At 41.7% G+C, this 22,331-nt stretch overlaps 2 protein-coding genes across 2 annotated transcripts in view; both read left to right on the top strand.

Moving 5' to 3' along the window:
* The first annotated feature begins 2,543 nt into the window (after nt 1-2,543).
* LOC308593448 (beta-Ala-His dipeptidase-like) lies at nt 2,544-11,829 on the top strand. Its single transcript, XM_081205815.1, has 12 exons — nt 2,544-2,692; nt 3,211-3,321; nt 3,425-3,568; nt 4,299-4,461; nt 4,741-4,823; nt 4,920-5,117; nt 5,539-5,623; nt 8,437-8,597; nt 9,403-9,567; nt 10,212-10,353; nt 10,847-10,994; nt 11,584-11,829. The coding sequence occupies exons 1-12, from the start codon at nt 2,690-2,692 to the stop codon at nt 11,645-11,647; spliced, it is 1,467 nt and encodes a 488-aa protein (XP_081061941.1). The 5' UTR covers nt 2,544-2,689; the 3' UTR covers nt 11,648-11,829.
* A 127-nt stretch (nt 11,830-11,956) lies between these two features.
* ZNF407 (zinc finger protein 407) overlaps nt 11,957-22,331 on the top strand; it is a 334,010-nt gene continuing 323,635 nt past the window's right edge. Inside the window, exon 1 of the mRNA XM_081205774.1 lies at nt 11,957-13,781. The gene's annotated coding sequence lies outside the window, so the exon portion shown is untranslated. The remainder of the gene's footprint in view (nt 13,782-22,331) is intronic.

The raw sequence follows: 22,331 nt of genomic DNA, 5'->3' as shown, positions 1-22,331 counted from the left end.
AATCTTAAAAGTTTTTCTATAAATTTAAACAGGATTTTGAAATGCAGCAAAGCAACAGCAACAATAATAACATGTGAATTTACTTCACCAGACAGGAGGAGAAACTAAAAAGTGAAGGGACCACACAATTCTACATCTGGGCTATGGCCCCAGAAAAGGCCCCCTAACTCAGGGAATTAGTAACAACAAAATGCAGTAAATAAAATCTACAGTGTGCACTGTCTTTGTATATTTTCTCCCATCCACAAGCCAAAGTCTTAATGTTTGCCTAATGTTCCACAAAAACCCTGATTTGTTCATTACAGCAGATGTATCTCTTTCCAAGTTCTTAATCTCTTTGAACAGCAATCTTTAGTTCTCTTCTCTTTTGGTGACAGCCATTTTACTCCGAGTTTTGTGCATATGTTTTTGTCAATAGGTAATTTAAGGCTGTTAAAAGACCTCTCAATGCATCTGTCTTTACTGGTGCAATCCTCTGTGAAGCATTAATTGCTTGCAGCGTTTCATCAGAATCAACTGCTCTGATGCTAATTACACTGGAAAACCACTAAAGCTGAAAACAAAAACAATTATAGCACATTAATATGTGAGAACTTGCTTGTGGCTATTTCTGATGAGCATAGTGGGGGGAAAGAAATATTTTCCCAGCATATTCATAATGGCAAGATGATGATCATTATTATATCAGGGCTGCAAGCACTCATCAACATTGCAATTACATTTCAAATTCCATTAGAAAAGCGAACTTTCTGCAGAATCACATTTCATGCTTGTCTTGTGCATGGTCACACAGGTCTTCTCTCATAACCCTTCCCACAATCTGAACACAGTTGGAAAGTGTGGTTGGGCACATATGGGCTATTATTTTGTGACATGATTAGTGATGCCCATCATGACTCCCGCCCACCAATATGCTTGCTGTGAACCTCACCAGCAAATCTATATCCCCATCAGCTGTGGGCTGGCAGGTGTATGCTTGACACTGAAAAGTCGTTGCAGAAGAGTTGTGAAATGGGTACAGTCTGCTTGTGGTACATTTGATGTGTATCGTTGCAGAATGGCCCTGAGTAATCGGATCTATCCTGGTCTACTGCACCTTCCAAGAACCTGCAGGCGTCTGCCTTGCATTTTCCCTCTTACAGCATCCCATACCCACTTCCCAATGGAGAAACCTACCAAGGGCCTCTCAAACCTTCAGTGAAGGAGACGCAGATAACGGATAAAAATGGGACATGGCTCTCTGAGAACTAATCTTTCTCCTCGCAGATTTCAGTAACAAATCAGAATGGGAATAATTTGGGCAGTAGTTTGTGGGCAGTCAAATGGCCAGTAATTTTGTGACTGCTTTATTAACTGGGTCTATTTAGGTGGCCATGTGGCCTACTTTGCAGATGACAGTTCTCTAGTTGAAGGGCCCAAATCCAGCTGGAAGATAGAGATCCCTTGGAAGGAAGAGCAGCAGCCTTGAAGTTGCCCATTAGCAGTTCACTCCTCAGGAGAAGACTGAGCAGGCACCCAGGTTAGTCTTCACAGCTATGATGAGATTTAAATAATAGCAATGCTATTTAAATAATGCTCATTATTGCTAAATTTGCAGCTCTGCATATGAATTAACACATGTGTCCATGCCAGCTATTCAAGGATATACGTAATTTCAGATAAGGTGGAAGTTGAACTTGTAGTGCAGTGCACATCTAATTGAGTACATAGTTAAGGCTTTATTTGTGGGTTTGGCTACAGGGGAATTGGTACTATTTAAAAGAGATTATGATTTCCCTGTGATCTGGTGTTAGCACTGGACACCTTTTGGTGCTTGTCTTTGTAGGGCTCACTGCTGATACCTTCCCTGGTCCCCATTTAAAAATTAAAATGCAATAAATTCCAGTGCTCCAGTCTGGATCATTTTAATTTCCAACAAAATACCCTCAACTTAGCACTGTTTTGAGACGTTGCAAGAAATTAAAATAGTGGCAAGTGGGTAATGGCACCAGCATCCACTTCTCCCAGGGACATTTCAAACCTGGAATTGCAATGTCTGGTCCTGTGAGTTTGTTGCTCAAAATACTTTTTACTCTTTTTTCAATTTTTACAGTTAAAGTAAAAATAATGAGAACAAAACTAAAAGCTGGAAGGCGCTTTGAAGGGGTAGTGAGGGAGCAAAGTTGGGGGAAGTTTTTTCTTATTGAATCTTTGTTTATGCCTAATCCAGCAAATACTTCTCTTCTGGGCATATTGGACTCCTCATCACTTCTTCCAGAAGCAACTTGGACCCACAACTGTGCGACACTGAAACATTGGATGGCCATGCCCTATAGTGGCACTGTACTGGACAGCTCTCATTCTCCGTACTGTATTAACTTTTACAATCCTTAAATTTCTCTTGATGCCCACACTATACTTAATTATTTTCCAACACTGTGGGCATTGATGGATTGGCTTGTGTTTACTGCATAGTAACTGTAACTTCCTGGAAAAAACGCATCCACCAGACAGTTAACAAATTAGCAAACTGTTTGCTCAGGCTAAATAAACAGTGGGAACTGAGATAAAATTGGTGGTGTGGAATGACTTGTAAAGCAAAAGCTTACTGGATTTTGAAATAAGAGGACGTCTCACAGCCTCTGCTTACTGACTCTGTTGGCAAAGAAGACAAGAAGAATAAATTCTGCCACTACTTGTCTCTACTGCCATGGTGAAGTATTGCCTGTTTCTCTTACTATTTGCAAATGCTAAGTATGGGTGAGAAGAATCCATCAGTCTGCTTTTGGACTGATGGAACATATGCAGAAGAGATATATAATAATCCTTAAAAACACTGTGTGTGTGTGTGTGTGTGTGTGTGTGTGTGTGTCCCTCCCCACAAAAGGCACTATAGTGAACTGTATAGAAAACGAAATTGCATAGAGCACTGTCCTTGGAACATCTCACCGCTCAGGCAAGTGGCAAAGATCAGGCAAGCAGTCAGGAAACAGAACTATTGCAATGAAAGTGTTTGCCAGCGGTTTGTTTTTCAAAGCAAAGATTAATCTAGACTAAGACAACAGTGATAGAATAACAAACAGCAATCTTAACTTATAGGGCAAACTCTAGTCTCACCCCCTGCCCCCCGGATAAAGTGGAATTTTCTGTAACCAAACAGTCCAGGTCAAACAGTATGGGATTTTGGCTCTGGAAATTGCAGGATACTAATAATAGTAATTATTCTTTCAGATATCCCTTGTATTTCTTCTTGCTTTCACAACTATCACCAGTGAAGCATCACTTGCCCCTTCAGATCAAATATTTCAGTACATTGATGCACATCAACATGAATATGTACAGGTACAAGCGGGTGTACTATTTTGGGACAAGCTGGAAAACTAGAGTGAAGGAGTGTTACCTGGAATGTGGATTCCATCCCCCTCATAATTTCCTCTTTTCACAGAGACTCAGAGAATGGGTGGCCATTGAAAGTGACTCCAGTAACCTTCTGAACAGGCAAGATCTGATTGAAATGATACATTTAGCAGAAGAGAGGATAAAATATTTAGGAGGAACTGTTGAGTTGGCGGAACTGGGTGTACAAGAGGTAATTATTGTGTTTCAGCATGAAATCTATACTCGGCCCTCCAGTGGCCGTCCCTGACCACTGGTCCTGTTAGCTAGGGATGATGGGAGTTGTAGTCCCAAAACATTTGGAGGGCCAAGTTTCCCTATGCCTGTCTTAAGGCTACTTCTTAATGTCTCTAAAGAGTCTTCGTTAATCTGCCTAAAATATTCCAGTCTTTCATGCTATGTGCTTTTGTCACCCACTCTCCTCCTCCTCCTCCTCCAATATTTGCTGAAGTATAGAAGATAGAAATAAAGTCTCTGTCCACTGAATCACAATTGAAAAATATGATCTAAAGGAAAGATAGAATTGCCAGTAACATAAGTTACATAGGAAGCAGCTATATATGTTATGTACTGAAGTTCTCATCCTGGGCCAGCAGGGAGATACTGTAGATAGTTATGCAAATAAGGGATTGAAAGTGACGTCCAGTGATTGGATAGCTTTAGAAATTTGTAACAAATTATGTACTGGAGCTCTATATAAGCAGGCTCTCTGAGCCCTTCAGCTCAGTTCTGTTCTGGCCTCTGAATAAAGAAGGGCTGTTTGAAGAATCGCTGTGTCGTCTGATATGTTCACCCACAACTTAACAATATATATAGATGGACTATAATGTGGTCAGGAGGTGAGGGGATTGGGTAAAAGAGGCAAGTGATAGCTTCTAGCACTTGTATAGGATTGCACTGTTAATGCATTGCTTCTGCTTTAGCTGCATAATGGAACTACACCTCGTTTGCCACCAGTCATTCTGGCAGAACTTAAAAAGGACCCTAAAAAACATACAGTTTGTTTTTATGGACATCTGGATGTGCAGCCAGCCAGATTAGAGGATGGATGGGCATCCGAGCCATACAATTTGACAGAAAAAGATGGTGAGCATTTATTATTATTCAATGGCAGCAATACAGTGACAGAATGTCACTGAATACCAGTTCTTGGGTGGCAATAGTGGGAGAAGGTATTGCTTCAGGCTCTGCTTGTGAACTTCCTGCAGGCATCTGATTGGCCACAGTGGAAACAGGATGGTGAACCAAATGGACCTTTTATCTGGTACAACAGGACTCTTATGTCACCTCTGAAACTTGTAAAACACTGTACAATTGTATAACTGGATTCTATCAGCTTCTCTTTATTTCACTTTTATTTTCAAGGTAGTCTGTATGGACGTGGAACCTCAGACGACAAAGGGCAAATTCTGGCTGTACTGAATGCAGTAGAAGCACTTCAACAATATGTAAATGGTTTTTTGTTTTTTTTTAACAAGTCTTTCTTATTTCATGAAATCTGCCATCAAAACAAAACAAACACATTTTAAACCACTCTCTGACAGGAACTTCCTGTGAATGTAAAGTTTCTCCTTGAAGCCATGGAAGAAGTAGGATCCCCTGGACTATTGAAACTGGTTGAAGAGAGAAACAGTACGTTTTTTTCAGATGTCGATTACATTGTGATCACTGATTCCTCATGGATCAGCAACAAACCAAGTATTACATATGGAACAAGGGGAAACAGCTACTTCTTAATTGAGGTATTTGGGGCTCTTTAATATTGTTACAATTAGTAGAATCAGTGTGGTGTAATGGTTGGATATGGCCTAGGAGACTAGGGTTAAACGCAGCCATGAAGCCCAGCTTAACTTACCTCACAGGGTTGTTAGAATAAAATAGAGGTGAGGAGAACCATGGACCACCTTGAGCTACTTGGAGGAAAGTTGGGATATAATAATACTGCTAATTTTACAGACACATCATTCATTTTATTATCATTTGACTGCAAAGTTTCTAACAAAGAAGCTGCTAAGTGAGGATTACAATTTTTAATTGATGCATGTCTGAGAGGGATGAGCCCATAAATGTGAAGCTTGTGCCTGTTCATTTTCCTGATGCAAAATTTTGGTATGGCACGGCATACTAATACACCCTCTGATTCCTTTATCTACTTTTTTCTAGGTTGAATGTGCTAAAAAAGACTTGCATTCAGGGACCTTCGGAGGTATAGTTCCTGAAGCAACCAGTGACTTAATATATCTGTTGAGTAAGTAGAGTTTCTACTAGTGAACAACTAGCTCACACATTCTAGGCTACTTCAAAGCTTGACTACTGAGATTTCAACATTGGTAACCTCAAGACTGGATTACCGCAATGCGCTCTGTGTGGGGCTTCCCTTGGGCACCTTGACAGCTGCAGCTAGTGCAAAATACAGGGCTTCATTGTTGACTGAGGAGCCCTCTCAGCGCCATATAACACCTCTGCTGAAGAAGCTGCAATATGTGCAGTTCAGGGTCTTGCTTTTAGCCTTAAAGCCCTAAAGAACTTGGGACCAGGATATACGCCTTGCGTATATCCCTGTCGGGCAACTGTGCTCCTCAGATGGGGCACTGCTGAGAGTACCATAATCCCCAGAGGTGTGTTTAGCCTATGCTAGAAGCTGAACTTTTAGTGCTGGAACTCTAGCTCTCTAGAATAAATTACCAGCCAAAACCAGACAGGTGCCTAGTGTGATGATATTTGAAGGCATTTGTGGCGATCACACAGGGTCCCCGGACGTTTGACGGTCTATTGATCCCTGTGCCACCACTGTGATTGCCTCTTCGCTGCCACCAACCCGTTTCTCACGGGTACACACGGAGTCCAGACAATTGTTAACATTAACAAATAATCAAGTTTATTTTTATAAGCATGAACACATTTAATGTTTCAATTAATTTTTCTTGGCAGTTTCTTAATCTTAGTTTCTATATTGTATTATACTTTCCTAACAACTTCAAACTGATTATCCCAACTATCTATCTGACTCCACCTAACAGTTCCTCTCACAACACAACTTGACCAACCCACAGACTTATATCCTTCCTCTTCCTTCTCCAACTCCCAACTCTCAACTAACTTCCACACAACTCCAACTCTCACTCTAACTCCTCCTATCAGTTTCCACTGGCCAATCACGTCACACTCATTTAACCCTTTCCTTCTGACCCACCTAATTACCAGCCAAAACCAGACAGGTGCCTAGTGTGATGAAGTTTGAAGGCATTTTTCTTTATGAAGGGTTTCCTTGAGGTGCAACCCAGTCACATATGGAAGATCAACTTTATATTTAATGAAATTGTTTCATTGCTATCATCATCACCACCACCACCACCATTTTACCCCACCTCAGCACTCTGGGCAGCTTCTAAGACATATAAAAACATAATAAAACATTACACATTAAATAGCTTCCTGATAAAGGGCTGCCTGCCTTTAGATGTCTTCAAAAAGTTACATAGTTACTCATCTCCTTGACATCTGATGGGAGGGCATTCCACAGTTTGGAGAAAGCTAAACGATGAGTACTGATCTGGACAACATGCTAAGCCAAGCCATAGCTTAGCTTAGCACACGACAGCAGCCAAATGATCAGGGCAGAGCAATGTGCTCACAGTCTCCTGTCTGGAGTTTTCATGCTTGCAAGTCCGTGGTTTTGCTTAGCTGCATGTGCAAATCAGGTAGGACCATCCCATCTGAAATATACTCAAGAGTTGAGTGTGGATTTCATGCTCTTTATTCAGCTCATAGTAGTGAGGAAAACCAGTTCCCCCGAAATGTCTGCTTTATATACATTATTTACACAATGGGCCCCATGTGATTGGCTAATTCTGGGATTCTCCTGTAGGCCAATCAGGTTGTGGATTCACTTCCACCTGGAGTTGGATTGGGTGGCTCCTGCGGACCAATCAGACTGCTGCATTCTGGATCCTATTGTTCTGGGACCAATCATACTGCTGCATTCTGAATCCTATTGTTCTAGGACCAATCAGACTGCTGCATTTTGGATCCTATTCAACTCAATACATAACACCATCCATGAGGCAGACTATCTCAGATGGAAGAATGCAAGGGGCGCCTCCTTGGGCACCCCCCCTCCTAAAGCAAGAAGTGGCTACAGTGGCTTCTGGCTTCCAGTGAGATCTCAGAAAAGCCCTGTGAGATCTCACAGTAGCCTCCATGTGATTTCACTGTGCTCTCACAAGATCTTGCTGGAAACTTCAGCTGGTAACCCTAGTAAGCAAGACTTTGGCGAGGGCAGCAAGCTTCTCCTGAAATAAGACTATTACATCTATATTACAGTTAGGTAGCCATGTTGGTCTGCCGTAGTCGAAACAAACAAACAAAAAAATTCCTTCCAGTAGCACGTTAGAGACCAACTAAGTTTGCTATTGGTATGAGCCTTCGTGTGCATGCACACTTCTTGTGTGCATGCACACGAAAGCTCATACCAATAGCAAACTTAGTTGATCTCTAAGGTGCTACTGGAAGGAATTTTTTATTTTATTTTATTACGTCTATAGACATTCTAATGAACATTCATAGGTTGGGGTCAGAGCTTGCCACATGTATGCTATTATTCCCACTACCTCCCCCCATTTATCTTATTCTTATTTAGCCATCATCTTACTCTGGTGATCTGGTTTTATGGGTTTATCTATATATTAATGGTCCTTACCAGTTGTGCATGTTCTATGATGCCGAAGAAGCATAGCTCTTCATAGAGATTCTTAGAGAACAGCAAAGCTTAGCATTTTCTGTAAGTTTATCATGTAACATGTTTTGTCTAAAAATAAAAGGGAAGTGGGGCAGCTACAATTTATTCATTTTTTAAATAGAAATTAAGAAAAATATTTAATAAACTTTAAAAAAATTAAAGGACTACAGTATTTTGAGGTTTGCCTTCTGTATTCCCTAGTTTTAAAGTAAGCAATTCTAATTGATATTTGGTATTACATTCTGTCCATTAAAAAAACAAAAGTAACTGCAAGTTCTGTTATTTCTGTAGTTCCTCTTCAGAACTTGTACATTTGTTTTCAGGTACCCTTGTCGATTCTTCTGGTCATATACTGATACCTGGGATTTATGATGCAGTTGCTCCTCTTACGGAAAAAGAAAAGAAACTCTATGAAAAAATTGAATGGGATTTCAAGAAGCTGAAGGACACATTTGGCATAAGAAACTTCACATATAGCACTAAAGTATATGCCATATTGATTTTGTATTGAATTCTAAGCTGGGCTTTTGATAGCTGGTTTCACAATTTTCAGTTAGGATGAGGCAAATTGTGGGAATTCCTTTATAGTTGATGTAGAAGCATGGTCAAATCTGGGTCTGCTCTACCATTAGGCAGTCTGGGATGGCTACTACAGGGAGCTGATTTTGGGTGTAATGAAAGGGCATTTCCCTTTTTGCAGAAATATGCTTGTAAAATATGTATACAAGTCACTAGCACCATTTTCTTAGCCTGTATTAATGAATTCCACCTTGTGTGGAATTGTCAGTCCCAAATGTACTGTCTGATTGGGGGTTCTAGAGTAACCCCAAGTCTAGTATCATGAGATAGAAAAATGTCAGTCAACCACTCTCTCCATGATTAGTCTGAATTAGTTCTGCCGTCAGGAATATTAGGATTTTTGGTCCAAAGTCTAGCACCCCACTCAGTAGAATGAGTGAGGGTGGGGGGATGACAAACATACCAGGTAGCTTACCACATTTTGAAAAAAGTGACACAACACACATTACCATTTATAGGAAGGAGGGGTGTCATAAGACCACGTATTCCAGGCTCAAAAAATTATTCAGTTTTCAGAATCTAGTTTTCATGTTTTATTAGTTTGCAGGTCACTTTGGATCACATTTCATGAAAAAGCAACTAAAAATGCAAATGATAATTATGATATAAATAACCCATTTGTCTGTGTAAAATAATAGGAATGGTGAGCAAACTGCAACTTATTCTTTAAGACTTTATATATTGCTTTAAAAGTTGCTTTTTTTGTTTAGGAAGAATTATTAATGCGGAAGTCGCGCTATCCATCTTTGTCCATCCATGGAATTGAAGGAGCTTTCTCTGCACCTGGAACTAAGACTGTAATCCCTGCAAGAGTAATTGGGAAATTTTCAATACGCCTGGTTCCCCATATGAATCGCTCTGTAGTAACAAAACAGGTAGAATTCTGGGTTGTATGTTTTTAAAATCTCTCTATTCTCTTGTGAACAGTGCTAATCATTTGCTTTCCTCAGTTGATGTGATGTTTCTAGCAACCTAGCCTAAAATAGGCCTACTCAGAAGTAGGTCCCCACTGTGTTCAATAGGGCTTATTCCCAGGTAGGTGTATACAAGATTGTTGCCATGCAATGGAATACAATGCAAGCTCATTCATAAATAATCCCTACTGAGTAATATAGGACTTCTTATCAAATAGGTGTGTAAAGGATTGTAGCCTAAGGCTGCAACTCGAGTATGCTTACTTCACATGAATTAAACTGAGGCTTACTTCTGGATAACATGCAAGGCATTGCTAGTGAATTAACTCAAAATGAAGTTGATAATATATTTAAGGTACTAGCTTGAATCACAGAGAATGGGAATTTGAATAATGACCAGCACATTGAAGTACCAAAAGATAATCACCAGCTTATTGATCAGCCTTTATTCAAAGCTCAAAGTGTGCTAGACCATGAATACTGCAGGTCATTATCCCACAATGCATCTTCATAAGGAGATAATTAATATATTATTGTGTTATTATGACAGATTTAATTTTCACCAGGAACAAACTAGAATAAACTTTCACTATTATTCTCTTGAGGTAATGGATCATTTGAACAACAAATTTGCTGAACGGAACAGCCCTAATCGTATGGAAATAACCAATGTGCAAGCATCAAAGCCATGGCTTTCTGATACAGATGAACCTCTGTATTTGGCTGGAAGAAAGGCAATAGAGAAAGGTCTGGTCACTTTACTGCAACAAATTACAAAACTTTGGGGCTACTGTGATTATTATGAAGCACCCAGCATACTAAAAAGCAGTGTAGAAAACTTAATAGAAATGTCTGCATCATTACAAAAAATCCAAAGTAATCTACACATGCATCTAATATTAAAGCTACAATGTTATATGAATGTGTACGTAATTCACACAGTATTTTGAAGGAGCATTTTGGCCTTGGAAGAGGCTCGTTTTGTCAGTTTTGTGAAAACATATTTTAAAGAACAGTCATGGGACACGTTAAGACAGAACTGTTTCGCTGCAGGTTTAAAACAGTTGTTTTTGTGGATTTTGTCAGTTACAGACAGGATCACAACTTTAAGTTTAGAAGTAGTTAACTTTTAACTCAAGATTGCAACAAAGACAAATGTGTCTGTTCTGGGACTTAGTTGGATAAAATGTTAAGTAACCAGTCTATGAAAATTAAGTTTTCTTTTATTCCTATTTCTTAGTATTCCACACTGAGGCTGACTTGACCCGAATAGGTGGAACAATTCCAATTGTTTCACATTTCCAAGACGTAACTGGAAAGAGTATAATGCTTCTAGGAATAGGAGGACCAGATGATGCCCCTCATGGTCAAAATGAAAAGATCAACAGGTAATCTGTAGGCCTTTAAAACACAGTAGTATCTCGGGTTAAATACGCTTCAGGTTACAGACTCCGCTAACCCAGAAATAATACCCCGGGTTAAGAACTTTGCTTCAGGATGAGAACAGAAATCGTGCAGCGGTGGCGCAGCAGCAGCGGGAGGCCCCATTAGCTAAAGTGGTGCTTCAGGTTAAGAACAGTTTCAGGTTAAGAACGTACCTCCGGAACAAATTAAGTACGTAACCAGAGGTACCACTGCAATGAAGTCTTTTACTAGTGGGGAAAATGCTACGGTAAGTGAATTTTAAGCATAATCTCTGGAGAGAAGACAACTTTGGGACTTCTGTTTTGTGTGCAACATAAACCACCAGCTTCTTGAAGATGGAAAAACTAAACATACAGCATTTGAAATACTGATGTAAATGAAGTAGAAAAAGCGTGAATAATAAAACCAGATGTAGTATTGGCCATAATTATGATGCTTACCCATTAACGTAGTCATAGATTTTTGCCAAGTTGTAATTTACTCTCATATTCCATCTGCGCTATATCTGCTTTTGCATGCCCACTATTAATCTTGTTTTCTTTTTAAATGTAGGTACAACTTCATTGAGGGAACCAAACTATATGCAGCCTTCCTTCAAGAACTTGCTTCTACCTAGAGAAGATGGGATGATGATAAAAACCCTCTAAAGCACAGCTGCATACTTTCTTTTTTGAAATGTTCTTAAAGGAACACGTATACACAAATATATTTAGTAATTTAAACGTGATAAAATCAATAAATACTTGTGTGGAAAAAAGAGAAGATCCCCCCTGCAATAAAATGATATTTTATTTTATTTTTACATTTGGAAGTCCCATTCCTCCTTTCTTTATGTGCCTGTACAGAACTTTAATGCTTCCTTAAGAACTCTGGACTCTCAGAAAGGAAAAAGAATAAATATTGCCACCTGGGTTTTCTAAATTTAAGATGACCCTCTTACTACGTTTTTGTAAAAGATGTGCTACCCACAAATGACACATCACATTCCTAAATGTTTTTAAGTCTGTTTAAAGGTATGGTTGCACCCTGTGCGACTGAACTACTGTATAACTATTCATGTGCACTATACACCCTCTACTGGCTGCACACTTCTTTGCAGCATCTTTTTCCTAAACGTGGTAACTGCATACATGTGGATCTCAAGTGCTTACCCATGTAGGCACAGACAGGATTAAGACCCGCTTAGCTTCAGCAAAATGATGGCTTCATGTACCTTCAGACCACATCCTGAGTCCATACTCTTTCTATGAGGGTGGCAGATGCAATTTTGAAACCTTGGACACATTGTCAGGTTCTCAGACAACAGACAATTTCTTATTAGTGGCATATGGAGGCAGTGGCTACCATTGCAAATTTGCAGGCTTACGAGTATTTTTTATTTAGAAGAAGAGGAGTTTGGATTTGAAATCCCACCTTTCACTCCCTTTAAGGAGTCTCAAAGCGGTTAACATTCTCCTTTCCCTTCCTCCCCCACAACAAACACTCTGTGAGGTGAGTGGGGCTGAGAGACTTCAAAGAAGTGTGACTAGCCCAAGGTCACCCAGCAGCTGTATGTGGAGGAGCGGAGACAGGAACCTGGTTCCCCAGATTACGAGACTACCGCTCTTAACCACACCACACTGGTGTATTCTTCAACTGAAGTATTTTTATTTTGCTTTACAGTCAAAAAAGACAGTAAGTTTCATAATTCACAGTGTAGTCCTACTAAAATGAGTGTTAAAGTTTGAAAAATAGCAAGGAGGCAATCAAACAAGTCACACAACAACATATAGAGTCTAACAAAATTCATTGTAATTTCTAAAAGTCACCATGTGAACCCTTCTGGATATGAAGCAAGTAATAAGCATAACCTAAGTATGTTTTTAAGCTTACATGTCTGCTTGGGGTTTATAATAAATCAATTACCACTATATATTAGTATCTTTTGGGAGGGGGGTTTTCAATCAATTTCCCAAAACTGGAAGTTTTTCCCCACCTGGTGATTGTAAGTCCCTCATCCAATTTTTTTTGCTAGTTAAGTCAAACTCTACCTCTTCACCAGTTAAACAAAAAACACTACCTTTTGTGTGTAGATATTTCAAACTTTTGAGTTGCTTCATGCCTAAACAATTCTGGTTTGTTAACACCTGACGTGTTTACACACGGAACATACACAAACATGGCATCTGGATATTACCCCTTCGTTAATTTTGTTCAACTAGCAACTAAAGACTGCTTGGTAATGCAGGGCTTGAGCCCACTGCCTACAGGGTTCGTTTCAGAGTATTATTGCGCGTGTGCAGTGAAACACCGGGGCCTCAGCTGAATCCCAGAGCCTGTTTTCGGTGTCGAGGTTCTCGCGGGGACGTCATGGTGGACAGGAGTGCCTCGGGGCATGTGCAGAGTGCATGTTTCGCCTCAAGGGTACCAGCCACAACCCAGCCCCTTCACACTTTTGGCTCCACGGAACGCGCACTAGAGGAAAGCGAGAGGTGCTAGGGCGCCTCTGAACGCGCCCGAAGGGGCGGGAAGCGACCTCCACGCGGCGCGCGGGGCCACTGAGGTACAGTTAAGGCCCTCGCTTCTTCAATGGCAGTCACGCGCCGCCCACGGAGCAACTGCCGCCGTTGCATTCCATACATTTCCTGTCTTCCCTCCTCTCCGTACGACGTTACGCATCACGTTCCGACAGTGACGCACTTCGGCGAATCTACGGCACGCCACTTGTGACCAAGATCATCACAAGCGGAGGAGGACGGCGTCCCCATCCGGTGAGTAAAAACCAACGGTCAGTGGTCCCATCGCTTCTGAGGGAGGCTTCTGCTTAAGGCTGTTGTAGGCGCTTATCCTTGGGGGCGCCCGGTCGTTCCTGGCTTTCTCCAGGCCTTTTCGCTTTCCCTAGGGCTTTTTGGGCCTCTGTGCCGCCGTCGTTTTTTCTCCCCCTTCCTCCTCTCGATAAGTGGGAGGGAGGGCAGGAAGCTCGTTTTGGGCCAATCAGTAACCGTCGGCGGGTCTGATGCTTGAGGAGGGAATTCCTGAGTGGTTGGGGATGGAGGGCGGGAAGACGGTTTCATATAGCGATTGGCTAACGCCTCAAGGCTTCTCATCCACTTTTTTTTTGAAGAAAGGAAGGAGGAGGAAAAAAGTTTCTCCAGAGTGCGCATGCGGAAGCTATTCGTGGTCTGTGACTTCTTCGTGTTAGCACTACGCATGTTCGTCGCGCAGCACCTTTTCAGGAGCGAGGGGGACTGGACGTTGCGCACGCGCCTTTTCGACCGTGGCTTTAAAACCGTTCTTTTCAGGGGGCTGTGATTGCGCTTGCGCGAGGGCTTGTGTGTTTGCGGGTGAGCGATAAGGTACGCCTGAGCTCATCTTCCTGGGCCGAAGGAGGAGCGCACGCGCACTGCTGTCGCTCGCCAAGTATTCCAGCCGCTGAGCGGGTGGTGGTGCCCTGTGGCGTTCACTCTGCAGCAGAGGAAACCGTGTTGGCCCATTACAGAGGGGGGGGGGAATCCAAAATCTGGGGCAAAAAAAATTATTTTAAGGGCCGTACAAAATGACACAAGCTTCCGAGTTCATCAGAACTCTTCATCAGGCTGGCAGTTTTGATGTAAAAAAGAAAAGAAAACTGGGGAGGAGGAGAGCAGGCTGGAGACCTGAAAATGTTGGAAGATTCAGGGCAGATAAAAGATAAAAATGATTCACATTTCCTGGCATTGTGGTGTTGGAAGGGACCCAAAGGGTCATTTAGTCCAACCCCCTTGCAATGCATACTGAAACTAGAAATTGCTACCACAACAGGTAGCAATGTCAAACGACTTGGAACAGCTTTAAACAAATTACAGTGGTACCTTGGTTGTTGAACGGCTTGGTTGTTGAACAAATCAGCTCCTGAACGTCGCAAAGTGTAATGGTTTGAGAACGTTTTTCGGAAGCCAGGCATCCGGTGCGGCTTCCGCCTGAGTGCAGGAAGCTCCTGCAGCCAATCAGAAGCCGTGCCTTGGTTTTCGAATGGTTTCGGGAGTCGAATGAACTCCCAGAACGGATTACCGGGTAAGTTCGAGAACCAAGGTACACCAATTCATGGAGGAGGTTGTTGCCAAGAACTGCTAGCCATTACAGGTAGATGGTTGGCTACATTGAGAATGGGGTGCTGGACCTGATGGTCCTTTGATCTCATCCAGAAGGGCTCTTAGGTACTTGCAGGGGAAAGGTGGCATGATTTAAAAACCACAAGGTTGGCATTTAGTCACAGTCAAGATGGGAATGTAGGAAGAGAGCGCAAACTTGTATTGGGTTCTGCTTGGAGCTATGCAGATATTACCTTGTATCCGAGGGCTGCTGGGATAAAGCAGTAAATAATGGCTGTTTATGAAGGCGTGCAGTAACCCAGACTTCACATGACATCACAGTTTCAGTCTAGCCCATGAAAACATAAGCTGCAATAAATGGGTTATTTTTAAAGATTTAACAAGTGTCTTTGTTGTTTCTGGTGCTACATGCTAACACTAATCCAGGGATGTGGAACCTTTTTCAATTTGAGGTCCACATTCCTTTATAGACAGCTTTCTGAGAACCACCTACCAGTGGTAGGTGGGGTCAGAGGCAAAAGTAAGCGAAGCAACAAATAGGACATTTTCCTTTGTACAGTAGGCTAGCTTGCATGCACTCACTTACCCACACTGTATTCCATCAAGGTAAGCAAGAACACTAATTTATCAGAATTCCAACAACATATTACAGGCAGATAAAATCACTTGGTGTGTGAAGCAGGGGTGTGTTCTGGGGAGAGTTCCAAGGGCCAAACAGATAGCCTTTGAGGGCCAAATTTCCCCCTGGGCCTGAGATTCCTTGCCTCTGTGTAGCTCCTTGGGATTGTGTACCACTAGAACTCTGAAGAGACAGCATATGGAGCACATGCAAGAAATAAATGCAAGAATCAGATCCTGCTTTTATAAATTTTGGAAGATTTGCCACTGCTCATAGCTGTTATTTCTGCTCACGGTGAACACATGCTTCAGCAAGGGAAGCCACCAGGTTGTTAAGTGTGTGTATGGAGAAATGCTTGCTTCCAAAGAACCACATACGTTCACACTGGAGGCCGAAGTTGCACTGTATTCTAGAAGTGAAGATGCCTTTTTTTTGGTGATCTCTGGAAATCATGTAATGACTCAAGTTGGAAGAAATTTCACAAGAGTTGGGTTGGCAGGTAGAACTCAAATTGCATTCAATCTCCATTTCTTTTCTGAGGCTTCAGAATATTGTGCGTCTTGGCATTTTGACAGTGAACTTTCTTTGCAACTAACTAGTTTGCTCTCAACTAGGTATTAAAACCAGGATTAGATCCTAGTTTAAATCTGTGATTTGGGAACAAACTATAATTAGCAGAAACTGTTTACAGCTGTTTGGTTGTCATGGTCAGTCACAATTATATCTCATTAGGGCAGGGGAACCACAAGAACCCTCAAGATGCTCTTGATCACACAAACTATGGTTTAGCAACCATATATGTGTGACCTTTGAACCAGGCTTTTGTGTTGGTTATATATACACTGCTAAATTTGACCTGTTCCCGTATGGACAGATCTGTTTCCAGAACAAATGTTTCCAAAATTCGTGAATTCTTTAAATTTGAAATTTGTATGTGATAAGATCAGTTTGAAAAATACTTCAGGGGGTTAAATGCTTGCCAGGGTGTACAACTAGCTTCTTGTTTGGGGATTCTGTCTATGGACATTCACATTACCCCCTGCCCCCAGTATTGAAAGAATGTGTGATGGGGCCATGTGGAGTTGCCCCACTACTGACAACACACCACTGACAGTTGCACCACACACACCATTGCCGTGTGGTGGAAATGCTGCCATGCTGTCCCAAGTGTTCAGCTGGCATAGGAAACAGCTCTGAATGTGTAATGTTGCATACTCATAGAGCTCTTCCAGGACAAAGAAATTTTCCTGAGACATCAATTGTACCTTTGAAATCCCGGTAATATCTGGGAAAATCTGGACATATGGGAGCCCTAGTAAATATGGTATATAGGTACCCACATATGATTCCCACACCAGCTGAATGTGGGAAGTGTTTCTGCACTGTCTTCAGGATCTTATAGGCCTCTTGGGTTCCCTCCCTCCCACCAAACTAAACCATGGTTTAAAGGCTTAGCACTATGAAATCAAGGTTTGCTCTTGGCTCATCGCTCATGCTTTGTTTGGCAGAAATTATCCTTGATCTTGCGTGTGGAAGTAGCACTAAGTCAGGCTGCAGTGTGGCAGAAGAGTGAAGTGCCCACAATTTCAGTAGCTTACAGTGAGTAAGCTGCACATTCACATTTAGACCATAGTTTGTTATTAACTGAGGTTCAAAGTGACCTGAGAACGAGGCCTTCATTGTTAATTTAAGAATAAGCTGCTGCAAAATAACAGTGGTATTAACACCATCAAGACAAAAAGCAACCAGCAGTTCATCTGATATACCAGGAAGTATCCTTAACGTTTATATTTTGTTTTGTTTTTAATAGGGATAACCTTGCATTGACACCCCCTTCTGTTCTTTCCATATTTTTAACTTTAAATTATTTACAAGTTGGAGGCTTGTAGATGATAAGCTAATGAAGACTTTTTATTAAGCATGTTCTGCAGGATTGTTCTGAATTTATATCCCAGCTACCTTTATCTTACAATTTGAGGTGCCTATTTTGCAACTTCTTCTAAAGAGCAAAAGGGCAATTTGACCGTCCAGTTTTAATGAAAAGCACTGTTTTAACCAAGGGAAAGTAGATAACAGCTTTATGATAGTATTCTGAAAATACAGCACATACAGAGAGGACTGTCATTTCCCTTATATTAATTACCTGATCCATTTCAGTCTGGTTAGTGATCTAGTTTTGGAATTGCTTTGGTTTCTCTGATGAATAGTCTGCAATGGAAGAGGGAAATGGAAGTGTGTTCCCATTGTCTTTATTGGAAATTTCAGTGACTTTTGATACTGAAACGGAAAAATCTGGGTGCGTGGTTGCACTGCCACCCAGCTCGTCGGACAGAGTCCGCGGGTCCTTGCGGAGAAGAAAGGAGCTCAGCCGGACACAGGAGCAAACTACGAAGATCTGAGTTTATTGCGCAACAGGTTCAAAATGGCATTGAACCCCGAGAATGGGGTGACATAGACTTTTAAAGGTTCCCTCCGTGTCCCAGAATACAGTGCACGAAACGTCATGAATACATTATGGGAAGGTTGGGTTTCGCGAGTTACATCATGAATATACTTCACACGTCATGAATATATTAAGGAAAGGTGGGATCACATTAATTAACATTTGAGATGAGGGAGGGGGAAACATGCAGAGCGAGAAATATATATAGATAAACATTTACTGAGTACCGGTGGTGGCAAGACAATGGGTCAGAGATATGCATCGTCTGCCACCTGATATTGCCTGGAGGAAGGGTTTGGCGAAACGATCTGACAGGATTAAGAAGTTCCTGTGTACGTGACCTGCCGTTTCGGGGATTATGGAAGTAGGGGTAGCATCATGGAGTCCAAGGGGAACTGAGTTGAATGACACCAAGAGCGAAGAAATCGGAGTTACGGTTGATTTTATATCAATTTCTAAAGATTTCAATGCTTTCCAACCCATTCCGTACTATAGATCAAAAGCGGAAACAGAATGGATACATAGTAACAAGAATGGATACATTGTAACAAGATTTTGACAGTTGTACGAGGTCCCTGGTTTCGGATCCATTGTTCTCGCAGTGGGGGGCCGTCAGCAGCTTGTCAGGAGTGAAATGAGGCGTGCAGTAGCTCCCTGAGCTAGCTTCTGCAGGGTGAATGCATGGCTGTGATTGGCTAAAGCGCGGCCATAGGAATAAGCGGGGTTACCGCAACACCCGGTCTACTCGTTATAAGTATGGAGCGCGAATAGGCATAGCAAGAGATAGGGGAATATATACATGTATTAGAGCTTATTTCGCTCGTGGAAGGAAGAGAAAGGGGGGGTCTGGGAAAAGTGTGGTGCTTATGCAACGGTGAGGGGGCTGAGGGTGAGTGTACGGTGGGCACCCTCGAGGTCATCGCCTCGGACGTTCCAAAGGAAGGGGGGGAAAGGAGGCACCCCCCCGGTCCGTATCAATACCATTAGCCTTGTGGAGAAGTACCATTGTACAGTGGCTCTGGTCTTTAATGGAACACAGATCTAAAATATGATACTGGAGTACTAGTACTCAGCCTCTTGACCTTTGACCTGTGGAGTGCATCAAGGGTCTCTATTCAAAGCGCTATAGAATTTGGAAGAACCTTTCTTCACATGAACTTGCCCCCTCGTTGAGATAATTAGCAATGGTTTTCTTCTCTGTCCCACCATTATAGACAATTGGTTAGAGGAAACATGGAACAAGAGTATTTTTTGTAGCAGTGCCTAGGTTTTGGAACTCTCCAATGAGTTACCCATCTGGCCCACATGTTGCAATGGGTCTCTGTGAAAACTGTTTGGTTTTCTCGATGCTACGGTTTATTTTTCAACTTGCTTTATGTGATTATATTTTATGTGTTTGTTGCTTTGATGTTTTGCTGTTCAGTTTCTTTGTTTTATATGTTGTACTGTATTTGCTTACTTTATGGCCATTGTTTTTATATTATGTTACAGCCTGCTTGGAAGGCCTTTGGAGGAAAATTAGCCTTTTAAAAAAAATAAATAAATACCAGAGCTACCATTCCCCATTGTTGGCTGACACTTAAGGGGAAAGGGGGCCTGGGTTCTTGAATATACAGCAATTGGAAGGGCTGAGAAGCATCTTCCACTGCTTGCCTCATCTGAAATCTCCTCTCCTTGCTATTATTTCCTTTTAAAACAGGGCACTACTTTCCCTACTTATTAGTCTAGCTATACAAAATAAAAAGGGGAAGAGGCTGGCTTTAGTACTTTTGATTCAACAAGGGGAATGATAGACTGAGGAGGAGGAGGAAGTACATATGGGTTGACCATTGCACTGTATGCTTGGTAGGACTGAATATCTCTAGCCCTCTTTGCTGTTTTAGTCATGATCAAAGAAGGATGTGGTGGATGCTGTCGGGGGTAACATATACATGGGCTCTGACACCAACCTCCACCCATTCAAGTGCACTATTTACAAATGGCAATATCTGAAAGCATGGAAACCAGGGATGGGTGGAGCAGGTGTCCTGACAAGGCTCTCTCCATGTGTTCATCTGTGCCTGCATGAATGATGGACTCAGGGTATCATTGGTAGAAGGTGTGGATGATGATGTGCTTTTACTGTGTGAATGGAATGAGGGATGGGATACGAAGTGTTTGGATGCAATACTGAGCATTAGAAACAGCAGGGTTAGGTCGTTCCCAGCCTAATAAAGTTCATTGTTCATTAATAGTTCCACATTAATATTTTAATCAAATCAAATAAGTAGCCTTCAGTTATGATGAATATTCTAGAGGGGGCAAGATAACCAGCACATCATATTTTTATTTGAAGCTCGCTTCTTGAACTTGCCTTATATGCACACACTCAACCCCTGCAGTTAGAAATGCCACTGAAAGGATCCAAATAGAAGGAGACAGTTTGGTAACAAACCTCCCAGGGTTCATGAATTTTATTATCATATGCATGAAATTTTTGAATACTTGACAACTTTTTTCTTTCTCTCAAAAGGGTGAATATTATAGGATCAGCATTAGTTGCTTGTCCTTGTGCCGTAGCATTCTGAAATCTAGATAAAAAGCAAAGCACACAGTGGTTTGGAATATTTATTGTTCTAAGCCAAGCTGTTTTGTATGTAAAGTTGGGAGGTGTGGTTCTCTGAGGCAGAAGTATGGCAGGCACTGGGTTGCTGCTGATAATGGCAGCTCCAAGCCTAATTTTCTCCTCTTTACCTATAAAGCCTAATAGAAGTCCCTATGAGGCTTAATGTGTTCCCAATGAGCACTTTGCTTTCTCACATCATTGCTTGCCACTGGCAGGAGTGTGGGAACTCAAGAGCATAGGGATGCAGTGATCCCAGTTTCCATCCAACATGTTTCCATTACAGTCATACCTCAGGTTATAGACGCTTCAGGTTGCATTTTTTTGGGTTGCGGACCGCCGAAACCTGGAAGCACCGGAACAGGTTACTTCCGGGTTTCAGTGGTCATGCATGCGCATAAGCGCACCCCGCGCGTGCGCAGACGTGGGTTGTGAACACTGCGAGTTGTGAACGTGCATCCCACACATATCACGTTCGCAACCCGAGTGCCAACTGTATAGGAAGGGTTTTGTCCATTTCATTGCTGCTTACATGCTGTATCACGAATCATAATTCGTTTCGGGTTTTGCAGTAATGTTATAAATAACATAATATTTGCAGCTTTGGGGTGTGTGTCTGTGTGTGTTAAATCCAGTGCCAACAATTGCCTTTTGTGTTTGCATAAAGCAAATCTGGTCCTGACACTGAGCAAATATGCTAACAGTGGCAATGTCTGTACCAGTTTCTGTTTCCATCGAAATTCCTGTACATCCCTCTCTGAGCAGATGTGAAGAGGGAAGGGAGGTCTATACATAGGGGTTCTGTTTTTGATGACAGCCTCATGCCTGTTGTTTAGTTCTTCACTATTTTTGGGAGGGACAGTATGCATTAATGGGAAGTTCCAAGCAGTTAGAACATTTATTTCTTTGGTCGGGGACTGCAGTTGGTGTGTACTGGCTGTTTCTGGTTGAATGTGTGCAGGAGAACTTGGAAAGCAGTTTGGCTTGGGACTGATCTAGCATAATTTGATTTGCTGTACATCTGCTAGTACTTTTCTGCTTGCTTTTGTGCCCCAGGGATCAGTTTTCCTGGAGAAAAAACCCATTATCGCAGTGGCCATTTCACAGTTTTAAATATTTCTTTTTTACAGTAATATTGTCACGTTTTACATAAGCACCAGCTAGCATTTCTTTGTTGTACAGATTTCATATTGAACTGATGGGTACATTGGGACTGCATAAATTAAACACATTGTGATGGTGTTTAGGATGTAGTAGACTTATTTTTAATTCAGTTTTAACATTTTTCTCAAAAGACTATTTTCCTGATCAGATTAGATCTATATTGTGTGGAAGGGGGATACACAAGTGTTACCAAGCTGAGGAGGGAAGGCAGGAATATCTCTGACAACTCTCCCCCCCCCCCCAATAAATGTTGTTTTATAAAACAAGATATTCAGGGTGTTGTAATTTGTCTAAGCCATCAGAATTGCCAAACGTGGGTAATTACATAATTTCACACTTTCCAGTAAAGTCAGACCCTGATTAAGCGGTTGACAGCCTGTGAGAGTGCATTCATTGACAGCT

The sequence above is a fragment of the Podarcis bocagei genome (genome assembly GCF_964188305.1).
Source record: "Podarcis bocagei genome assembly, chromosome: 8".
Lineage (NCBI taxonomy): Eukaryota > Metazoa > Chordata > Lepidosauria > Squamata > Lacertidae > Podarcis > Podarcis bocagei.
The sequence above is the reverse complement of the archived record's forward strand: the minus strand, read 5'-3'. Positions and strand labels throughout refer to the sequence as shown.

Coding starts and splice junctions, on each gene's coding strand:
- LOC308593448 (XM_081205815.1), top strand. Junction 4,824..4,919: donor TAGAAGCACTTCAACAATAT/GTAAATGGTTTT, acceptor ACTCTCTGACAG/GAACTTCCTGTGAATGTAAA. Junction 5,118..5,538: donor ACAGCTACTTCTTAATTGAG/GTATTTGGGGCT, acceptor ACTTTTTTCTAG/GTTGAATGTGCTAAAAAAGA.